Source organism: Mandrillus leucophaeus, unplaced genomic scaffold (genome assembly GCF_000951045.1).
Source record: "Mandrillus leucophaeus isolate KB7577 unplaced genomic scaffold, Mleu.le_1.0 Scaffold1001, whole genome shotgun sequence".
NCBI classification, from domain to species: domain Eukaryota; kingdom Metazoa; phylum Chordata; class Mammalia; order Primates; family Cercopithecidae; genus Mandrillus; species Mandrillus leucophaeus.
In genome coordinates, this window is record NW_012098111.1 from 634,642 (window position 1) to 658,403 (window position 23,762).

Sequence of the window (23,762 nt, forward strand, 5' to 3'; positions counted from 1 at the left end):
TGCGTGAAGCATCAGTGGCTCCCTTCCCTCCTGCGTGAAGCATCAGTGGCTCCCTTCCCTCCTGCGTGAAGCATCAGTGGCTCCCTTCCCTCCTGTGTAGGATGGGCTGCACCTCTCCCTGCCTCAAGTCAAGGAAGATCTTTACTTTCATCTCTTCTCACACTCACACACTTAGACTCGCTTACCTGTAGGGGTTAGAGTTGGGGGTGATTAGCTCGATGATGTGTACTTCCTCATTCTGGGGCTGGCTGGACATCACACACCCTTCTGCTGCTTTGGGCTGAAGGTACTCAGCAAGGTAATTGAGTGAGAGGAAATTCTTCCCTATGTTGCACTTCGGAGGGAACACTTGATCTGAAAGAGGCACAGGACAATCTGTCAAACCACTGAGCTACCTGATAACCAGATTCAAAGGAAGGAGGGTGACAGTAAAACTGAGTAAATGGCAGACACAGGGAACCACGAGCTCAAAGGATGGGCCTTTATCTGTGAACTCCTCAACCACCACCCTGAAATGCATCCTGTTATGGTCACCAGTGACCTCCTATTGACTAGCCCCCAACTAGGAGCCTCTTTTGGCTAAATCCTCTCCTCACTTGTTCTTGGTGATACTTCCTGTCCTTGTCCATTTCCTCTGACCTATCTTTCACATCTCTTCCACTGGTTCCTCCTCTGCTCAGAATCTGTTTAGACCACATCCCCGAGAATCTGATTCAGAACACCCAGCGGAGGCCTAGGCAGCTTTCTTTTTTGAAAAGCTCTGTAGTTGATTCCAATATAAACCAAGGCTAAGAACTTCTCAGCTCCTTCCTCAATCCCTTTTCTATCTCATTCTTTTCCTGGGTGATCTCAATCACTCCCATGGTTTCAACCTGTACCTGGATCATGACTCCTGTTCTGAGCAGTCAACTTATACTGTCATCTGTCTACCAAGCATCTCCTACCTAAAAATCCAATACTTAGGTATTTCATGGTCAGCATATTTAACATTCAATCCATTCCATCCCCAAATACACTCCTCCTTGGATTATTTGTTATTTCAATTATCAGGAGAGGCAACCACCTAATTAATCCTCCGATGCCCCATGTAGAATTAATCTTTCCCTCATATGTATTCCTCACAGCACTTCATACTCTGAAGATGAAAGGTAGGAGTTTGGGGGAAACAAAGAAGGCAGACTTTCACTCTTTCTCACAATCTGAACACAGACCACTCAAGTTTATATGGCACTTTACAGTTTACAAAGTGCTTTCGCACACATTATCTCACTGTGCTGAGAGTTGCTCACCACCTCGACCCGGGAAAGTGATGTAAGCACCAGAATCTGAAGACACTCCCCCAACGGCACATGCCATTTACACAGCACGGCGGCTGATGGGATTTCCATCCACGGGCTTAAATGTTTCCACAGAACTTGAAAGAAACTGCTGGCAGTGTGACAGCTGGGACCAGTGTCAAGGAAGTTCTAGGTGTAGCATGCTTTTTTCAGAAGGGATAATTAATCAGAGGCCTGGCACTATTATAAAACAGACTTCTGCCTTTTCCATTTTGAGGACAGGATGCCAGGGTTCAAATCCACATGGAAGTCTCACTTTGGAGTAAGGAATCAAACCAGGGGGTCCCAAGACTGGGTTGATACTGTCCCTCCCCCTCCCAACTTGTGCAATCTCCCTTGTGCTCAGGTCTGCAGCACACACTGGGGCATCATGGCTCTGGTCACCACAGCACCCCCAGCACCACCCCAGAACAAAGGGGACCAAAGCCTCTGCTTGTGGGCTCGTTGCAAGAGAGCATTGGGTTTGCCCTCTGCAGTCTCCTCTAATTCCCCTCCCGCTCAGAGGGAAAAGCTCAAGGCTCCACTGACTGCCGTTAGAGCAGCCTCCTTCCACATCTGCTGAGGGTTTTGCCAGATGAGCAGATGAGGTATGCACACTGTGCAGCTGCAGCCCTGCGGATGCCTCCCCCACATCACAGGATGGAAAATGATATTGGAATGGCAAGGTTGAAATTTAATTAAGAAAGAGTGTCTATGGGCTAGGGACAGGCCAGTCTGGAACTCAAGAGACTAGGGCCCTCCTGGGATTGTGGCCGGCATATCCAGTTCATAGGTGCGCCTGGTTTGTATCTGGCACATAGTGGGCATATGGTATAGGTTTCCTGAATTAACAAACAATGATGTGAGATTTGAGACAAATAACAAAATATTCACTCATGTGAAGCCACTAGGAAAGGTCTAATTGTTCAAAAGTTGACGTTATTAAGGGCTCTAGTCCCAGATGCCATTGTCACTAAGTTGAATAAGCTGACCACTTTTGTTATGTGTGGTTTCTCCCCCGCTCCCCAATGACTTTACAAATACCTGGCATCAAAACTTACACCGAGTGCCAAGTAGAAAGGAAACCACAAAGGGGAATTCCCGGGTAGAAGCCTGGCAAGTTTGGGGGCAGGGGGAGTCACATGCTTATTTGTATTTTAGGAAAAGACTGACAAATGACTTTGAGACACAGAAGGATATACTCTGAGAGCAGGAATGAACCTGGGGGTTAATGCAAACATCTCATTTTCCTCTGCGGAAACTAAGGCTCTGGTGGTAAGTCAGTGTTGCTTGAAGCCTCGCAGCAAGACCAACTGGGATAAGAGCAAAACTCTTAAATTCTTCCATTCTGGGTATATAGATGAGAGCAGTTCCTAAATGTCAGCAAGCATCAGATCTCCTGGAGGGCTGAATGAAACACTGACTGCTAAGTCCCACCCCCAGAGTTGCTGATTCAGTTGGTCTGGGTTAGGCCTGAGAACTGGCATTTCTATCAAGTCCCCAAGTGATGTGGATGCTGCTGGGACAGAAACCACACTCTGAGAACCACTCAGGTTAGAGCAATCAGGCCTCATGGCCTGCGATCCCTGGGTACAAGAAAGGTAGAGCCAGGTTGGATTCTGGGAAGTGGGGGATGAGGCTTACGCAGTAGAGTCTGAGCCGTGGTGATAAACGTTATCACTTTGTGGTCCACTGACCTCACCAAGGAACCTCCTTTCCCTACTGCTCCTCTCTCCATGGCATGGCCCAGTGACTTATACTCAACTGGTGGCTGGAGTCAAGTTTCAGGGGTTCCGAACGTGTTACCAAGGAGTTAACCAGTTTTTACTGCACCAGACAGCAGGTCCTTTAAGTTGGCTTCCCCTACCTAGCGTGCACAGGCTTAACTAATTAAGTGACAACCCGTGGCTCTCAGGGCAAGTGACTGCTGTGCTTAGAAAGAAGCTCACGTACTACTTCCGAGAGAACACAGTCCAACATTCTAAATGTTATTATAACAAATTTTCTTATTCTAACAAATTCCAAGGGGTAATCAACATTCTTTCATGCTACTAGAATTCTGCTTCAGAAACGCGGCCCACTGGCCAGGGCTGAGAGTCTTTATTAAAAGAGATTTTTCATTTTGTCTCAGTGGGATTTGACCTCTGTTATTAGCTACCTATCATGAGAGCACAGAAACAAACTTTGACTTTTTGAGCCTAACCTTCATCTAAGCCCCCTCCTCTCTGCCTCAACTAAACAAGGATGTTCATCCAGGTGGACCACTTTCCTTTCTGAGTTATGCTTATTTGGCTAGGACTTAAAGTACAGCTCAGGCAACAAGCGTTAAACTCAAGAGTCAGGAAGCGTGGGTTTGGGTTCTGGCTTTGTCACTTGCTAGTAACTTGGATGTGAGCAGGTTCACTTAGCCCTTCACTAAGCCCTCTGTAAAATGGTGGAAATGACGTCTTCCTCCTGGGATTACTGTGGGGTTAAGTGGGGTGCATGTGAAGGCCCCTGAAATGGCTTCTGCATGTAGCATCCTCTTCGACGTCCGTGTCCACTGTTCCTGCCTCTGTCTCTCACACACTTTAAAGCAGCCCAGATCCAAACAAGAGCTGGGATCAAGTGTTCACTAACCCACCCTTCCCTGTCCTGTCTGTGAGGAGGTGACAGCTGCTGTAGAATTTAACAGAAAGCAGCTGGATGCTGAATGCTGGATGCTGAAGACCTGAAACACAGCGTTCACACAATCAGCTGGCTATAACAAGGACCCATTCACAGGAGCTGCTATTTCCTAGTAACTTATGGGGGGTCCAAATATACTCAACTGAAAATACTGATTTAAAAAAGAAAGGTCTGGCCAGGTGCAGTGGCTGAAGCCTGTAATCCCAGCACTTTGAGAGAACAATGGAGGAGGATCTCTTAGTCAGCAGTTCGAAACCAGCCTGGGCAACACAGCAAGACCTGTGTCTACAAAAAAATGTAAAAATTAGCCAGGTGTGATGGCATATGCCTGTAGTCCCAGCTTCTCAGGAAGCTGAGGCAGGAGAATCACTTGAGCCCTGGAGGTTGAGGCTGCAGTGAGCACTGATTGCACCACTGCACTCCAGCCTGGGCGACACAGCGAGACCCTGAGGAAGGAAGGGAGGGAGGGAGGGAGGGAAGGAGGGAGGAAGAAAGAGAAGGTTTCTCTCTCTTTTTTTTTTTAAAAGGCTTTCAAAACTGGGTTTCTGGATATTTCTATCCCTCTGTAATGCAAGGAAATTTACATAGGCAATCTCTTATCAAGACAATACACTTCTTTTCTTCAATAATTTGTCCTTGTAATAGTCATTTGTACTAAAAATACATTTAAATACTTTTCCTCTGCTGTTGTCCAAAATGTAACCTATGTCTCAGCACAACAAACTGACACAGGCTTCAGATGTTTGCCGAAGACAGGTAAGAGGAAGCCACCTGCTGACCCATTCTGCCAACTCTTCCACTCCATCAGTCATCACCTCCTTCCCATGCCCTCAGCTTCTCGCCTCCACTTACTTCTTGACTTCTGTACATGGGTGTCTTCTAAATCCCACACAATAACCTCCTCCTCTCTCCCCATGCTCCTCCCTATTTTTCACTTGGCCATAACCAGGCCTGCTTCCTCAGGAGGAAAAAAGAAGGGAGGGAATATGGGGGGCGGCAGAGAGGCCTGGGGCCAAATGACCCCTCAGGTCCCTGCCAGTTCCAACATTCTGTAATTCTGTGATTCCTTGCCCTAACCACCTGGTTTCAGAAAAGAAAACAATTGCCTGTCATAAATCAGTCATTAACTGAAGCCACATAAAATTTACCTTCCCCCACTTTAATATAAATGTTTCTTGCTATCTTGAGTTCGGTGAATGAAGTAACTGCTCCATACTCCTTTCGGGCCCAGTTTAACAGATGTTCATTTCCATGGGGGAAGTTCCTTTTTTCTGTTTCTGCTGTCAAGGAGAAGTTTCCCGACGAAAACTGGACCACGGAACCCTCAGGCACCTAGAGGAAACAGAATTGCATATTTAACATGGTGCAGTCACTGGAGCTGAATCATAATTAGAGAACTAATGGGTATTTGTAAATACTTCTCAGACAACTAATGGGTATTTGTAAATCGAACCTCTTCCCTTTGTTATACGGGCAGATCAGCGTTTTTAAGCAGCTGATTCAAGAAATAATCCCACGCCTAGTCCTCCCAGACAATGGCAAAACTACCAAAGCAGGATGTCCCTCTGAACTCCAAAAGAACCTTGTGATGATGGACTGCACTGCACATTGAGTAATCATAAGAATTATCACTGCTATTTCCAAGAAATCTAAATTGAAGACTGATCTTACAATGAATGTATTTCAAGTCAAGTGGCAAGCCTTGATGAATGTTCTCATGGGCTTCTAAAAAGCCTCAGGATCAAGACAAGTGATCCCAAAGTCCTGCTAGCAACTGATCACAACTTCCAGGTCTTCCACAGCTGCGGCATTTGCTGACAAAGTCATCACAATAGGGACACAGCGAGAGTCATCTTGGTTTATGTTCTCCTCAGCACCGAGATAAAAATGGCCAAAGGTTGCCAGCCTTTCTATCACATTGCTCTATTTCATAGCAGTGAGATGAACGTTTGTAACAGTTTATTTTGTAAGACCCCCAAACTCCCACAGATAATGAAGTCAAGAGGCTGTTAAACTGATCTAATAAAACTTTCAGGATGATTTATGCAAGTACCTCATTCTTGCTGGATGTATTTAGACCACTGCTGACCTAGCATATCAAGGTATACGTGTAATTAACACATCCAAAGGATGAAAATCATCATCTTATTGCTGTGCTATAATTAAATTGAGTTGCTGGTGAAATAGGCATGCCATTTTTATTGGCTAGCATTTATAAAATAACTGATTTTTTCAATGTCACAGTGAAACCTCAAAATGTGGGCAAGAACGCTCACAAATTCCCAAGTCATAGCACTATAAATGTCTTGTATTAAATTTCACATGAACCGTTTACTCATAACGAAAAGCAAGCAGTTTCTGAAGTAAGACTAAGAAGCAAGTCGAGGGCAGGGATTTTATTAGTCGTTCTATCACAGCAGTGTTTTTAACACACACAAAATTATATTTACCCAGCTACTGTGCTAGGCATTAATATTTTCTATACAATTATATAAACGTATCTTCTAAAAATGCTGGCAAAAAACTACTGCACTTAATTGATTCCATGACCTACTAATGTTGCAAGCTGAAAACTAGAATCACCCAAAGAGTTTCTAGATATCCTGATGCCCAGGCCACACAGATAGTACAGAGCTACATGTTCCATACTAGTTTTGTTTATAACTGGCATCAGGACATTCAGAAATGATTGTGACTACACTTGACAGCACTGATAGGTAGTAAGTGTGCAGTCAGTGGTAGCTGTGTAGAATTACACAGGGTCTGTGGAAGCCCTGAATTAATCACTAATAAACTGGGTGTAAACCATAGCTACTCACAACAGCTACCACTGACTGCACACTGAGTAGGTATCAATGCTGTCAAGTGTAGTCATGATCATTTCTGAATGTCCTGATGCCAGTTATAAACAAAACCAGTGTGGAACATATAGCTCTGACCTTGTTTTGACATCGCCTGAATAAGGAAAAAATCCTACGTCATTTTCCTGCCAAAAAATAATCAAGCCCACCTAAGTGTAACTTCTCAGAGGCTTAGCTACTCATCAACACTGAACTTCCAACAACGTTTATCTAATTTTTTGACTTTTGCACTGTAGTAAAATTTTCTTTTCACTTGTACTAAAAAGGCATTTTTATCAAGGCTGTCACCAAAAACCCACAACAGTCCAGAGGCCTTTGTCCCACTGCCAGCACAGTTCTGAATGTTTGGACGAGCAACCCTGGACGTTCTGCTTCTTGTTTCTCATTCATGCTGTGGCCGTAAACTACAGCAACTGGGCTTTAAATGCGTTATACATAGAGTACATTTTTTTCAGAGCGGAAAGCAAGATGTCACATTGGTGCATTCCAGAGGCAAGAAAGCAAACAGCACAAACACAGAAGATACCAACGGCAACTCCGAATTGTGTCCTGAAGTAATTCAAGAGTGATGCGGTGATGAAGCTGGTGACGGGGCTGCTTCGTGGAGGAGGAACAAGTCCCTCTGCTCCCTCCAGGCACCGTCCTCCTCACGGGCCAGCAGCAATAAGCTTCATACACTCAGGGCTGAGGAATTTGGAATTGGAGTTAACAGCCACTCCTCAGGCACATTCCAATAAGAAGAAAGCAAAGCTGCAGTGAGGTGTCCCCGACTGCAGGTCAGTGGAAATTTTCAGCTTCAGCAAGGAGTGAGCCAGCACTCTCCTCCTGACTGCCAGTTCTCCTGACCCTGACAAGGCTAGAGCTGAGTTTTAGAAGGTGTTGTTTTAGAAGGTATTGTTCAGATGTTATTTCCACCTGATCTGCGGACCTGTGAGGCAGGCTACCATGACCTCTACAGCAGAAAAGCGGAAACCTCAGAGAGGCTAATGGCCTACCCAAGGCCAGAGAGTCAGCACCAGGCCCAGACCAGAACCTAAGACTTCTGACTCCTGGTCACAGCTGGCCTCTGCTTGCACCCTTCCAGAAAGAAGACGTCACTAGCTCCCAAGACAGCAGATTTCTGTTCTGTTAGATTCACTTTTTATACACTAGTCTGAGCCATGCCTACCAGAACAAATAATTCCTTTGTCTTTCTTCCATGAGACAAGACTTCAGGTGTTCAAAGGTGTCACCTGACCTCAATCACATGTTTGCTTTTTCAGGGCAACACTCCCAGTTTCTTCAACTCTGCCCCAGACACCCTGGTTGTCACAGTGTCAACAGGATAGTCTCCGAAAGATGGTGTCAGGACAAAATTCAAGGTCTCCAGGTGTGGTCTAAGAAGCATATTGTGATGGTTCATTTTATGTGTCAACTTGACTGAGGCACAGGTGCCCAGATATTTGGCCAGACATTATTCTGGGTATTCTGGTGAGGATGCATTTGGATGAGATTTAAATGTTAGTACACTGAGTAGGGCAGATTTCTCTCCCTGATGTGTGTGGGCTCATCCAATCGGTTGAAGGCCTGAATAGAACAAAAAGCTGACCCTCTCCCAAGTAAGAATTCTACCGGATGGCTTTCAAACTGGAACATCAGCTCTTCCCAGTGCTACGGCAGCCTGCAGGCCTTCGAACTGGAACTGGGGCATTGGCTCTGCAGATCGCATATTTACTAATTGATATAGTTTGCATATTTGTCCCCACCTAAATCTCATGCTAAATGGCAATCCCTAATGTTTCACATGGGTCCTGGTGGGAGGTGTTTGGATCACGGGGGCAGATCCCTCATGAATGGCTTGGGTCATCCCCTTGGTAACAAGCGAACTCTCGTTTTGAATTCACACGAGATCTGCTCATTTAAAAGTGGGTGGCACCTCCCCTGACACACGTTCTTTCTCTTGCTCCTGCTTTTGCCATGTGTAAGTGCCTGATCCCGCTTCATCTTCCTCCCTAAGTAAAAGCATCCTGAAGTCTCCCCAGAAGCAGATGTTGGTGCTATGCTTCCTGTACGGCCTGCAGAACTATGAGCCAATTAAACCTCTTTTCTTATAAATTGCCCAGTCTCAAGTATTTATTTTTAGCAATGCAAGAACAGCCTAATACACTAATCTATGCTTTAAACATACAGCCAACAAAGATTTATGGAGTGCCTGCCTACTCCATTGTTCTCCACGCTGGAGACACAGAGGGGAACATGACAGACAAAATCCCCTGCCCTTATGGAGATTAAAGTCTAATAAGGCAGCCAGAGGAGCAAAATAAGGTCACAGAGAAGTTAAAGACCTAAAGGAGATGAAAGAACCACGAAACATCAGGGCAAGGAGCGTTCACAGTTGAGATGCAGCAGGTGTAATGTCTGACACGGTAAAGGAAGACCAAGGAGGTCAGTGTGGCTGGACACAGGCCTGAGGGGAGGTTCGTAGGACACAGGTCCCAGAGGAGACCAGTAGGCCCAACAGGACCTTGTAGACCATTGTAAGGACTTTCGAAACATCTACCAAATGTTTTAACAGGATGGATCTGGCTGCTATGTTGAGTCTAAAGAGAGACTAAAGCAGGAGATCATTGGTAGACTTCCAGAATAATCCAGGTGAGGAACAGTGGTCACTCACACCAGGAAGGATCGTAGAGAAGATGGTACCTAACCCCCCAGGTCTTTTCACCAGTACGAGGCTTTTCTATCCTATCCTTACACCCATAATTCTCCCAAAATAAATGCAAAGTCTTACAATTTTTCTTTAGACCCATATTTCAAGTCTGAAGAGACCATGTAAAAATCCTTATTTTATTAGCTATATATAACTAAATTTTATAGCACACCTTCTGCACTTTCATCTAAATCCCCAAGAAGTTGATCAAAACAAGACTGAGGTTTGTGACTCACACGTACACCCCCACACTAACCTAAGCACATTAGCAGTCCTTGCTGGGGTTCCAGGTTGTTCAACCAGCTACGAAGGGACCTCACAGAACCTTCCTCATCTTTGTAAGGGCATCATGCTACAACCTGCCAAGAACCCTGCTGTTTTAGTCCATTCTCACACTGCTATAAAAAAATACCTGGGACTGGTTAATTTACAAAGAAAAGAGGTTTAATTGGCTCATGATTCCAGAGGCTGTACAGGAAGCATGGCTGGGGAGGCCTCAGGAAACTTACAATCATGGTGGAAGGTGAAGAGGAAGCAGGCATGACTTATATGGCAGGAGCAGGAGAAAGAGAGGGAGTGGGCAGGTGCTACATACTTTTAAATAACCAGATCTTGCGATAACTCACTATCACGAGAACAGCAAAAAAGAGGAAATCCTACCACCCCCATGATCTAATCAACTCCTACCACGCCCCACCTCCAACACTGGGGATTACAATTTATTTTATCTTATTTATTCTTTTTTGAGATGGAGTCTTGCTCTTGTCACCCAGGCTGAAGTGCAATGGTGCGATCTTGGCTCACTGCAACCTCCACCTCCCAGGTTCAAGAGATTCTCCTGCCTCAGCCTCCCAAGTAGCTGGCATTATAGGCATGCGCCACCATGTCCAGCTAATTTTTGTATTACCAGTAAAGACAGGGTTTCACCATGTTGTCAAGGGTGGTCTCAAACTCCTGACCTCAGGTGATCCACCTACCTCGACCTTCCAAAGTGCTGGGATTAAAGGCGTGAGCCACCGCACCCAGCTGGGATTACAACTTTTTTTTTTTTTTTTTTAGACGAAGTCTTGCTTTGTCGCCCAGGCTGGAGTGCAATGGCACGATCTTGGCTCACTGCAACCTCCTCCTCATGGGTTCAAGTGATTCTTCTGCCTCAGCCTCCCGAGTAGCTAGGATTACAGGTGTCCACCACCAGGCCCGGCTAATTTTTGTATTTTTAGTAGAGACAGGGTTTCACCAGGTTGGCCAGGCTGGTCTCGAACTCCTGACCTCAGGTGATCCACCTGCCTTGGACTTCCAAAGTGCTGGGATTACAAGCCTGAGCCACCATCCCTGGCTGCGGGATTACTATTTAACATGAGAATTGGGTGGGGACACAGATCCAAATCATATCATTTGCTGAAATGAAGACAAGATATTTCCAGGTCATTCCTCTAGTCTACCAGTCCATGCCCCAGACACTGCATTAATTTTCATGGTGTAGTACCCTGATCAGAGTCTGGCTTGTAGAAGAATGTAGGATAGAAAGAGAATAGCAAAACACATAAGAAATGTAGGGAAAATAATTTTGTCTAATATGAGAAAGGGTTGCAATCATCATTGCAAGGAAAATAACTGCAAGAGTATATAGGAGAAAAACAACCTATTTTTCTCTATGCTAACACCACTCTCAATAGTTTACTTCTGACATCGGATGTCTGGGTGTTTTTCTCATACCAACCAATTCTCTAACTCAGGACACCAATTGATGCTGTGTATTTCGATGTAGTTCTGATACCATCTACCTGGAGATAGGTCAGACCACACAGATCAAGGGCTCAGGCTCAGTCCCATGAGACTGCCCCTCTTCAGATGCTTCTGATAGAGGAGCTATAAATCATAGGTTCCCATGACCGCAAGGTTCAATTATTTTCCAGAATGGCTCACAGAACTCAAGGAAACACTTTAAGTTTATTCATTTATGATAAAGGATACAACTCAGGAACAGCAGCCAGATGGAAGAGATGCATAGGCCAAGGTATGGGGAAGGGGTGAGGAGCTTCTGTGCCCTCTAGGCGAGCGCCACTCCCCAAAGCCCCGGCACCTCCACATGCTCACCAACCAGCAGCTCTCCAAACCCTACCCTGCAGATCAGGGATTTCTAGGGAGCCTTCATTCCATAGGCATGACTGATAAAACCATTGGCCATTGATGATTAAGTCAATCTCCAGCCCTTCTCCCCTCCTTTCAGGGGTGGGCTGAAAGTTCCAACCTCTAATCACATGGTTGGTTCCCTTGGCAACCAGCCCCCCATCCAGAGGCTATCCAGGAGCCCCAGCCACCAGTCATCTCACTAGCATACAAAAAGGTACTTAGCACTTCAGAGATTATGAGGGTTGGAGGAGCTGTGTGCCAGAGGAGGAGACAATTTATTCCATGCCCCATCTTCCACTTTACCCCTGGATGCTTGCCACAACACTGTCCCATTTCAGGTCCTTATAAGCTCAACCAAACTGTTACAGTAACTTCCTACCTTCCCAGCTGCCATTCCTGTTCCTCCTACTCCTCCTCCACACTGTCACCTGGGTAATCCTTCTAAAAAGTAAACACATGATAAAGCAGAACGGCACCTAAGCATCTTAACATGGCTCATGACTAAAGAGTGCCTCTGCCCACGCTCATCTCACGCCACCCTCCCACATACCCAAGAACTACTCACAGTTGTAGAACACGTCATGCTGCCACACACTCCTGGGTCTTTTTACACCCTGCACCCTGCCTGAACCCCTCTATCCTACCTTGTTTCCAGGGCAAACCGTTTCATGTCCTCCCAGGAGTATCACCTGCTCTGTGAAGCCTCCCAGGCTCCCTGCTCTCCTCACAATGAGCTGCCCACATGTGTCTTCTACAGACCTTTAGTCCATCCTTCTCTCGCATGGACTGCAACTGTTTATCAGCATACCTGCCACCCTCACTTGACAAAGAGCAACACCTCGAGGGCCAAGAAAAAACCTTGTTCATTCTGAATCCCTTGGGCCTGGCATAGTGCTGGGCACGAAGCAAGGACCAAATAATTGCTTGTTGAATGACAGTTCAATGTTGTTACCTATAGGAAAGGATATACCACAATTCATTCATTCCCATTACCCAAACTCATTGCTTCCCTTACTCCCCAGGAAATGAGCTTTTGGCCAAGCTTTAAAGCTAATGATTTGATTTTTCACCTAATAACTCCACCTAAAAACCAATTATTAAAGCATATTTAGTAATTCCATGTCTTCCCCACAACCCAATGAACTTTCCTTCTGCTTGCTAATCAAAATCCAATCCTCTAACATTCCCTGACGTGACAAATGTCTTCCTGTGGGAATGAACAGAGTACTGGGCTCCAAGGGTCCCAATTCCTAGTAAAGGTCTGTTGAAGGGGCAACCGTGAAACACTTTACAGTCTAACAAATCCTGGGATGCTGAGATGCACCCTGGACTCTCCTGAATGCTCCTCTCTACTTGAACCATGCACAACATTTGTATTTGAAATTCAGGTTATGCTACCAGACTTTATTTTAAAGAGCAGAACATTACTCTATCTGCCAATTGCTGGGAGTTTTATTACAAGAACTTACGGCTAGGCAACCACAGCCAAGTTTATTATTTTTTCTGGATCAGGTTCAACAACCTCATCCAAAAGTACATGAAAAAAGTCAAAGAGGCAACCAGCCCTTTGTTTCCACACCTGTCTTTAAGCTTTAACTCTTCAAGTCCTCAGTGGACCCACGGAAGCCTCAAGGCTGATCTCCCAAGCCTGAGTAAAGTGCACAAGTCCCAACTAATGGGCACGGACACCATTTTCCTGGCACTGAGCTTCTTTGCTTTAGCACTGAGCACATCAGCTGACTCACCGCCTGGCAGGTTGCATCGTAGCCTCTCTCTGGGCCTCCCCTACGTTGGTTTAGTCTTCAGTGGCGAGGAGAGGAGCTTGCTGTGGATAGTGCCACACTGCCCTGTCCCCATCCTCCTACCTCCTTGACCCATACCCCAAAAAGAATGCTCCCAGATGAAGTCTTGAGGAAACTTCAGGCCACCCTAGATCAAAAGTGGATATTAAGTCTCATCTTAAGTTTCACCTCAACCTCCTTCAAGTCTATTCAAATGCTACCTTTTCAATGGGCCCATTTAAATTACAACCCCACCGCCCAGCCCCACTCTAGGAATTCTGATTCTCCCAAACCCGCTTCACATTTTATTTCTAGAGTACTTGTCACCTTCTAAAATGCCATATAATATGCTTATTACCCAACTCCTTCCACTAGAAAGTTCCTTCAGAGGCTAGGATCTTAGCGTGCATTGTCCATGGGGCTATCCCAAGAGTTGGGTATAAAAAAGATACTTGTTAAGTATTTGTCTGATAAATAAAATGAATCTTGATGTCCAATTAACTGGCAATGCCTGCCTAAGGTTCTGTGCCGAGAAGGATTCTGAGGTCATATTCAGGAGTAGCAGAGAAATGGGAACAAGTGCCATGAACAACCATGTGTCTGCCAGGGTGTTAGCGAAGGCATCATTGCTCTACAGCTGTGTTATCCAATGTAGTGCCCACTGGCCATATGGCACCATCAAGCACCTGAAAAGTTGCTAGTTAAATTGATCTGTATTACAAACGTAAAATGCATACTACTTAGCACAAGGAAAAAAGTGAACTATCTATCTCATTAATTTTTATTGACTGATTACATGTTTATACGTGATATTATTTTGGATCTACTGGGTTAAACAAAGTGTCATTAATATTAATTTTACTTACTTTTTTTTTTTGAGACGGAGTTTTGCTCTTGTCGCCCAGGCTGGAGTGCAGTGGCGCGATCTCAGCTCACTGCAACCTCTGCCTCCTGGGTTCAAGTGATTCTCCTGTCTCAGCCTCCCAAGTAGCTGGGATTACAGGCACCTGCCACCATGCCCGGCTAATTTTTTGTATTTGTAGTAGAGATGGGGTTTCATCATGTTGGGCAGGTTGGTCTTGAACTCCTGACCTCAGGTGATCTGCCCACCTCAGCCTCCCAAAGTGCTGGGATTACAGGTATGAGGCACCACACCCAGCCTTCTTTTATTTTTTAAATGCACCAATAGAAGACTTAAAATTCCATATATTGTTTGCATTGTATTTCTTTTGGACAGTGCTGCTCTAGAGCCTCCTCCAATATGACCCTAAGAAAGGAAAACGTTTATGAACTGATCATGTCCATCCATGCATCTGCTTCTTGGTCTGGTCTCAACATAAATCAATGTCAAGAAAACATCTCAAGCCCAGTGCTTCCCAAAGTGTGATCCTCAGACAGAAGTACATTAAAATGCAGACTCCAGGGTGGTGGGAGGTGGGAAAGTAGGAAACTACATTATAATCCTCCCTCCACCACTCATGATTCTGATGCATACTCGAGGAACATTGTTCTAGGCCATAGATATGAATATTATTTAAACTCCAATAATCTTTATAAAGCTCTAATGAGATTGTTTGAAGAACAAGCAAGAATCTCTCCTCTGCACTGATGATAAAAAGCCAAGAGGGAGAGCAGAAAGCCAAGTCATGGATGGAGTCATCTCCTTGCACATCTCAAAAGGAAGAAATGGGCCTTGTGAAATAAGAGAAACCATAGCTCCCCAATGATAATGAAAAAGCCTATTGAGATCTCAGAGGAAATCTGTTCCAGGAATCTCAAACACACGCGTACACACACACACACACACACACACACACACACCCCCTACAACTCAGCTGTGGTCCGTGTGGAACTTGAGTTATCAGCTGGGTGAGTGCCCGCTGTTCAGGTTACAGGCCCTTGGGGCTGCTCTAACTCACACATCCAACCGCACAATGTCCGTGACTTTGGCATTGGTGGAAGTTCAACACTTACACAATGAAAATCGACTCCTCCCCTCTTCTGTCCTGCCCTACTCCCAACTTTCAGTATTCCTCTTCCCTTTTCCTGACTCCTGCACAAACAAATCTCTTTTTGGAGTTGCCTGCTTAGGAAAATAGAAAGAGCAAAACAAGGAAAACAAACAAAGCAAAGAAAAACATACTGATATTTCAGAAACACCTGCCATGCCAAGAACTTGCTGGCTCAATTCCAGAGGGAAAAGACACATGGTAAAGGAGAATAGCTATTCCTCCAGAATCTCAGTTTAGGTTTAAGTGGGATCTTCAGATTGGCCCTAGAACTAGTCACAGCCCCCACACAGAAAGCCATTACAAAGATTATGCTTTTACGTATTTTGGACACACAAAGTCCAGCAAAAACAAACATACTGGAACAGTATTGAAATATTTACCTTCCAAATGAAGACTGAACCCTGCATTCTAAAAGAGGAAAATCACACGTTCTCCCTACCCAATTCCTGGGAGGACCCTACTTGCCTATTTCCTCTGAAGCCATGTGATGTGAAATGTAATCTGAAACATGTTTTCTATTAACATATATCATGACTCAATGCTTTTTTAAAAAGGTTCATTTCAGAGAAATAATAACTTCCATGCCTGTGAACCTACGTTCATAATTTGCAAAGCTACATATTCATGAGCCATGTGATGACGGTATCTGCCAATCATGCATTCATGAAACACAAATCCATGCAGCCATTTAAAAATTCTTGGGTGATTTTATTTAGTACCCCAAACCAGATTACTTTCTTCCAATAAAATGACTTAAAACATATTTGACTATTACTTTCTCTCAAAACATTCATGATAATCATCCTGTTCTTAAGTTTTGCTGAAATATAAAAAAAACCTAAAGGACTGAAACTGCCCCATGTTCTTAACACCCTGCATGTTTATACACATCCAAGAGGAAAGCCCTGAGATGCTGTCCTCCAAACACAAACATGCACAAACTTGAACATGAGCCAGTACAAAAGCAATACTCTCATCTCCCATGGAAACGTTATCAGAACAACAGTACATGTGAGTGTGTACATATACAAAGAGAAGCAAAAGATGTCATTCCATCTGAAAAACAAACTAAGTCCCTACAAGTTACCAAACTGATGAAGCACAAGCTGCTTTCTAATATAGTTTTCCAAAATAGAGTTCCAGGCCACACAGGAATCCAGTTCAGCTTTACAAAAAATTCTTCAGACTCCTCACTTTACCCTTCTTCATCTGCCAATGTTAGCCTGAGGGAAGAGCTTACCCCCAAATTCAAAGTGCATTTCAATCTAAGTGATGTTTTTCAGGGAAAAAATAAAATGTTGGTATCATTACTATTACTTGCCATATTCCTCTATCTAATTTTGCCCTCCAAATGTGCTCCTGGAGAACCCCACAGGAGGGAAGACTCTCTTTTTTTTTTTAAGTTACATGCAATCTGCCAAGTCAAGTTCAAGAGCACAAACTGAATTTTACAAATGCCTGGCTTCAAATACGTTCCTAGAATTCTCTTTATAGAGTTCTTCTTCATCAAGGCTGATAATCTCAATTCCATTTTACAGAGAAGGAAATAAAGGCTCACAGAAGCTAAAGGATCTACCCAAGGCACATAGCTGGCAGACAACAGGGTTGACAATAGAACCAAAGACTTGGTTTCTCACTCTAGAGTTCTTTCTATTCCATCGCTGTGGAAGAATCAGCTACCAAGCTTGGAAATCAGTAGTGTAGGGTAGACACGCACTTCCCTCAGCCTCATGTTAATAAAACACTAGGAAATATGATATTAATCACAAAAGCTCATGCTGCACACTTCCTAAGTGCATGTCACACAGATTCTGAATCCTCATATCTGACCGTGGAAAAAACTGGGGCTCTGAGCAATTAGATAAAGTGCCAGATCACACACTTTTAGCAAGAAACGAGTGCAGATTCAAACTGTCTGTTGGACTCCAAAAATGATGCTCTTTCCACTGTGGGAAGGTGGTCACTCTACCTGGAAAGGCCATTTCCCGTTGGTGAGGGAACTGACTGGCTCACAGGTCAGCAAAGACCTGGGTGTCTTAGGGCAAGCTTTCTACTAAGGCTGGGTAGGCAAATACAAAGGAACATTCTCCAGGCTTTGAGGAGAGTGAGAAGGAAAAGCAGTGGGGCAAAGCAGGGGCCTCCCACCCTTCGCCGCCGCTTGCAGAGATTCTCCTGGTGGGTGGTTTCCCCCTCTGTCCCCGCTTCCCCAGCAATCTCAGAGCCGTGCTGGTCAGAGTGGAGGGGAACGGAATGGAAGGGACAGACAGAAAAAGGAATGACTTAAAGAAACGGAATAATTACTTGGCTAGAAGTAAAGTTAGAGTAAACAACAACAAATTGCTCAAGGATCTTAAAAATTTCCGTGACGGTCAGTTTTATACATCAACATGTCTAGGCCATCTTCCCCAGTTATGCAATCCACTCATCTACACGTTGCTGTGAGAGTATTTTGTAGATGCATTTAAACTCCATAATCAGGTGGCACTCAGGAAGGGAAGGGAGATTATATCAGATAATCTGCATGGGCCTGATTCAATCCATTGAAAGCCATTAAGAGCACACCCAAGGCTTCCCTAAGGAAGAAAAAATTCTACCTGTGGACAGCAGCTTCTGCTCATGCCTGAGCTGCCCTTCCTGAAAGGCCTCCCTATGGACTTTGATTGCCCTGCTGTCCCCACAATGGCATAAGCCAATTCTTTGTAATAAATCTCTTCATATATATCCCTGACTGGTTCTGTTTCTCTAGATAAATGCTGACTGACAGCTCCTGGGAATGGCTGGTGCAAGCCCCAGGAGAAAGAGAGCGGCATATTCTGGCCCAGGAACCACAGACCTAACAACAGTTTAGGGAAAAAAAAGTTCTAAAGGGCATGTCCTTGGAGGGCAAGAATGGAGGTGAGGCCTCTAGCCCAAAACAACTGTGGCTGGAGCCTCCTTTGAGCTTCCTAAAATTAGCTCTGAAGCAAAGGCAAAGCCCTCTTAAGCAGGCCACACCCATTTTCCAGTCTACATTGAAAAGTCTGTGAAGACGATCAAGGTGATCTCCTAGGTCAAAGCCAAGAAGGTTGAACTGAACATATTTAGCATCAATTAACAAATGGTCCCCAAAGGGTTAAGGATAGATGCAGATATTAAGGCATCCTGGTGCAGCTGATTCGGAAATGCTCCAGCTGGGACCACAGAGAGAAAGTGCTCTTGGGAAAGGGGTCAAGAAACAGTTTTAAAATCCTTATCCAAGTGAAATACTGATATGATCTAGATCCCAGTACTGAAATAAGTCATGCACAACACACTTCGCTGAAACAAGAACTTTACTCACCTGATGCGATGCCCTGATTTGGCTCTACAGGTTCAATTCTGAAGCCCTGTTCTTGGGACAGTCATGAGTGACTCCAGACTGGAGGCCAGAGTTACAGATAAAATCATAGTCATGCCCTCGAGTCAGCAGTGTGACTGTTCCCAATGAGGTCCCCATTTACCATTCTGGAGAGTATTATTATTATTATTGCTAACATTTACAGAGTACTTACTAAGTACTGTCCATGGGTTAGGGCCCCCACTTACTAGCTATGGGACCAGGTACATGTTAACTTCTTTGTCTCAGTTTCCTCATCTTAAAACAAAGACAACAAAAGCACCTACTTCACAGGCTTATTATGAAGACTAAGGTCATACATGTAAGTACTCAGAAGAGTACCTCACACATGGCACACACTAGAAGTGCTTGTTAAACATACACATATGTGTATATGTATCCTCACATCAGGCCATGAGATTTGTCTGACAGATGCTGAGGTTGACAGGCCACGAGTCATTCCTCACTGTGGCAGGATCACAGCTTTCTTATATAAACTGCTAGAAAAGGATATAAAAACTCTGTTTTAATGGATTGGGGCGTGGCTCCAAACAGCAGCTCTGAACATCACCCTGCCATCTGTATCACCCGGAACCAATAGAATCTCAAGAACAGGCTCTCCATGATAAAGATGGAAAGGCCAGAGATCAGATGGACTGTGAGACTTTTGCTGGAGGTAGCAGATGGATGACCCCCTGACTTCCAGGTATATACTGTGTCATTCACCACCTCAGTGGGACAAGACAGAGGCAAAGCAATGATGACTCCCTAGCACAGCGGCATTAAGGACCCACAGTTGCAACAAAGACCCCAGGCCATCTAAGGATAGAGTGTTAGGAACCAAAGGCAAAAGCAGATCTTGAGAAACAAATTCTATCCTAGACACAGAAATTAGAAAGGCTAAAGGACTCCCCTTCCTCCCCTGCAGAAATCAGAAGTAGCTTCCAAGCTAGAGTTAGATAATGCGGACTTGAGGTGCAAGAACCAATTTGCCTCAAATAAGCCCAACGACCTGTGCCCAGGAAGGAGTTGGACCATTCTGGAGCTGCTTTCTGAGATGGGGAGTGTGGGCCACCTGTGGAGAACCCTTACCAAGAGCATCATTGTCTATAATTTATGAGGAACAAGGCATAGCCACAGCCTTCAAGTCAGCCTCCCAGAGTCTCCTGGTAGACAGCTGGGGTTTTTCTCCCCTTCCTATTACATGGAAATAGAATATTCTGCAATCTCCTTTAACAAAACAGTCACTTTTTCTACCAAACAGCTCTCTGGAGGCTGGCCACCACGTCAACAAAGGGCACCAGAGATGTGACATTTGATACAATGCCCAACACTTGGGAAGGGCAGATGCATCTGATTACCAGATTAGCTTTAGGCAATAAAGCCTTAAAAGACGTCATGGGACTCCACATGAAGAAACACCAACCTTGCCTCCTCAGTGAAAGTGAGTTTATTTGACCTCAATTTGTTGAATGAAAGCAAAGCCTTCACAGGGCTGCGACCCATGCCTGCACACAGACATGACACAAGTCCAGCCAGAGCCAGGAAAAGTCTACACTTGCATGAACCCTCCTGGACAGGATGTCTTCCTCAGGAAAAATACACCCAGGCAAATCTCCCAGGGGCCACGGGCCATTCACTCACTCACAACATTCACCAGCCTTAACCCAGCAAGTTAGAATAAATCCCAGGGAGTCTTTCAAAAACCCCTTCTGGACCAGGTTTACCAGTTGAAACTGGGCTCTTTCCAATGTTCTAATTGCCATAGTGACATTTAGGAAGAGCTCAATGGCCACAATAGGGCCAAAAACTCATTCCTAGGAAACAGGAATGAGTTGTTTGAACTAGGGTAGTTGACTGACCCTAGCTCATGAGAGGATCAAGACCCATATAATTAAGGCTCTTAAGGACAAGCCACAAAACCAACAGATGAGCAGACTCCGGAATAAAAATGCATGGTACACAACCACTTGGAATATCCCACAGGACACAATGAGTCATTCTACAAGAGACATTTAAAAAAAGAAGAACCACCACCAATCTTGAAACATTTAGTTATTTAATCTGCCTTCAAGAGAGAATTTATCTGGGGAAAGACCTCACTGCAAAACACAAACTGGTATATCCGGGTCCCTGGAATACAGGGGTAATGCTTCTGGCTGAGCCAAGAGCTGTGCTTGTGTCTGCAGCCCTGACCCGTTCGCCACATGCTGTTCTCCAGAGCCAACCTCATGCAGGAAGCTGCCTTGATTGCATTTGGAAGAAGAGAATTCTCATTTTCTCCAATTTCTACTATTCTCATCTTCTCCCATTTTCACTATTATTTAGTGTAATAGTACTTAGCATACTAAACTGCAATTCCTAATTTTTCAACCAGCTCTCACACATAATGGGAAGCTAAGGACAGGCAATTTACCCCAGTTTTCCCTAGATCCTCCACAGCTAGCACAGTTCACAGTTAGGCACTAAAAACTGGGTGTTGGATGAATGAACAAGTAGATACATAAACCATCATACCAGGTATGCTAATTCTGTGTTTTTTTCTGAACGTGGGGGTGGGGGAACTGCCAAATAAGGGAAAGAAGGAAATTAGCAAAGAAAAAAATTATTTCCAGGTTTTTTTAATGCAACACAATAGAATACAGAATTTTTTTTAAAAGAAGTTCCCTTCTCCACAAGCAATCTTGAATGTCTGAGTTATTCTTAGGGCGTTTTTGGACAGACACTACAACCCTCAGTTACACATCACTTGGCTTCATGAAAAGGTAACAGCTGGACATGCGCGGTGGTATGGGCTGTGCATGTCCCTTCCTAGTGCCGCACTGAGCACACATCTGGGGCTATTTAGCAACTGATTGGAAATTTAGCCTTTTGATTTCCAGTTAAATACTAGGCACAGGAAAACAAATAGCACTTGTTTTTCACTGAGTCTTGTCAGTCATCCAAACTCCAGTGCAGACCAGAGAACTGCCTGTGGTTTGGTGGCAGAGGTCCAAAATATTTGGACCTTTTTTTTTTTTTTTTTTTAATGCCTCTAGTTTAAGTAAAAGGAATAAACTAGATGTTGGCAGCTCCAGGTTCTTCACCCATCCCTCCCTGCTTCTTGAAAATACAAAACTGGTTTTAAATGTATTAATTTACATTTTTCATTAGGATTAAGTTTTTATCTGTTTTTAATCCAAAGCTAATAGCATAGAGTTTGGTTTCTGTCATTTATTTCAACTGCCCTGCCTTGATATTTACTTGGATTTGCTGAGGGGGCAATGCTCAATTTGCCAGTTTCTGTTCCAAATTAAATTGGGATATAATATCTAGCAGTCGTGCTATCAAAGAATCACGGAGTTTAAAAGCTGGGAGGAACTTTAGACATGAGCTAGTACAATCCCCTCATTTTAGAAATGAGGAAACCAAGGCCTGAGTAGTTAAGTGATTTTTTTTCTCAGTGATGTATAACTAGTTAGTGGCAGAGCCAAGACTAGTACTCAGGCGTCCTAACATCCAGGCCAGGGTGTTAACTGGAAACAAAAACCTGAATTACCTCCGAGTAGAGCTGCCCGATAAAGCACAGGACACCCAGTTAAAGTTGAATTTCAGGTAAACAATGAATACTTTTTTAGCATATGTTATGTCCCAAATACTGCATGGGCACACTGACAAAATTATTTGTTGTTTATCTGAAATTCAACTTTAACTGGCCATCTTCTATTTCTCTATGCCAGCTCCGGCAATGGTACCTCAAAGACCAAAATCCCCTTCCATGCCCCATCCTCCACTCAAACATACACACATTCACATACATTTGCTCTCTGATTTTAACGATAAATGGCTAGAGAAAAAATAGATCACAGCACAGTAATATCGAGAGTGAATGAGGTTGGAAGAAGCTGCTTATTTCTTGAAACTTCTAATCTTAGATACCCTTTTTTCCTTATGAGCATGCAAAGTGAATAAGCCTGACATAAGTAGGCTGGCCACGGCCTCTGGACTAGGCATTTTAGGTTATTAAAAGCCAGGCACTAGGGTCTCATCTTGAAAACGTCTGCTTGTCCTAGGGCTCCAAGTCTACAGACCTTGCAGGAGAGAATGTTCCAATTTGGAATACAAATAAAGCAAGATTAAAAAAAAATTAGAGGCCGGGCATAGTGGTTCACACCTGTAATCCCAGTACTTTGGGAGGCCAAGGCAGGTGGATGACTTCAGCCCAAGAGTTTGAGACCAGCCTGGGCAAAAAAGTGAAACCCCACCTCTACAAAAAAAAAAAAAAAAAAAAAAAAAATTAGCGCGTGATGGCGGCGCCTGTAGTCCCAGCTACTCGGGAGGCTGAGGTGGGAGGATAGTTTGAGCCCAGGCAGCAGAGGTTGCAGTGAGCTGAGATCATGCCACTGAACTCTAGCTTGGGCTACAGAGCCAGAAAAAAAAAATCCTGTCTCAAGGAAAAAAAAAAGAAAAATCAGGTACATGGAATAAAGTAAAAAGATACACTTTAAAATCTAGTTCATGCCCAGCACTGTGGGTCATGCCTATAATCCCAGCACCTTGGGAGGCCAAAGTGAGTGCATCACTTGAGACCAGGAGTTTGAAATTCACCTGGACAACACGGCAAAATTCTATCCCTACAAAAAGTACCCTCAAGAAATCAGCTGGTCATGCTGGCATGCACCTGTAGTCCCAGTTACTCAGGAGGCTGAGGCAGGAGGATCCCTTGAGCCTGGAAGGTTGAGGCTACAGTGAGGCATGTTTGCACCACTGCACTCCAGCCTGAGTGATGGAGTGAAACCCTGTCCTCAAAAAAAAAAAAAAAAAAAAAAAAAAGAAAAAAGAGTGGCGGCAGCAATGTTTTCTTGCTAGTTTTCTGAAATATAGTTCACATCCCATAATATTCAGCCTTTTAAACAATTCACTGTTTCTGTGTATATTCACAAGGTGTGGTATATTCACCACTATGTAA

At 44.3% G+C, this 23,762-nt stretch overlaps 1 protein-coding gene across 3 annotated transcripts in view; it reads right to left on the minus strand.

Moving 5' to 3' along the window:
- TGFBR3 (transforming growth factor, beta receptor III) overlaps window positions 1-23,762 on the minus strand; it is a 245,589-nt gene that overhangs the window by 49,360 nt on the left and 172,467 nt on the right. For all 3 annotated transcript variants that reach the window (XM_011973436.1, XM_011973431.1, XM_011973443.1), the window contains 2 exons: window positions 5,132-5,315; window positions 186-354 (listed from right to left, as the gene is read on the minus strand). In XM_011973436.1, coding sequence (XP_011828826.1) covers window positions 186-354; window positions 5,132-5,315 — 353 coding nt within the window. The remainder of the gene's footprint in view (window positions 1-185; window positions 355-5,131; window positions 5,316-23,762) is intronic.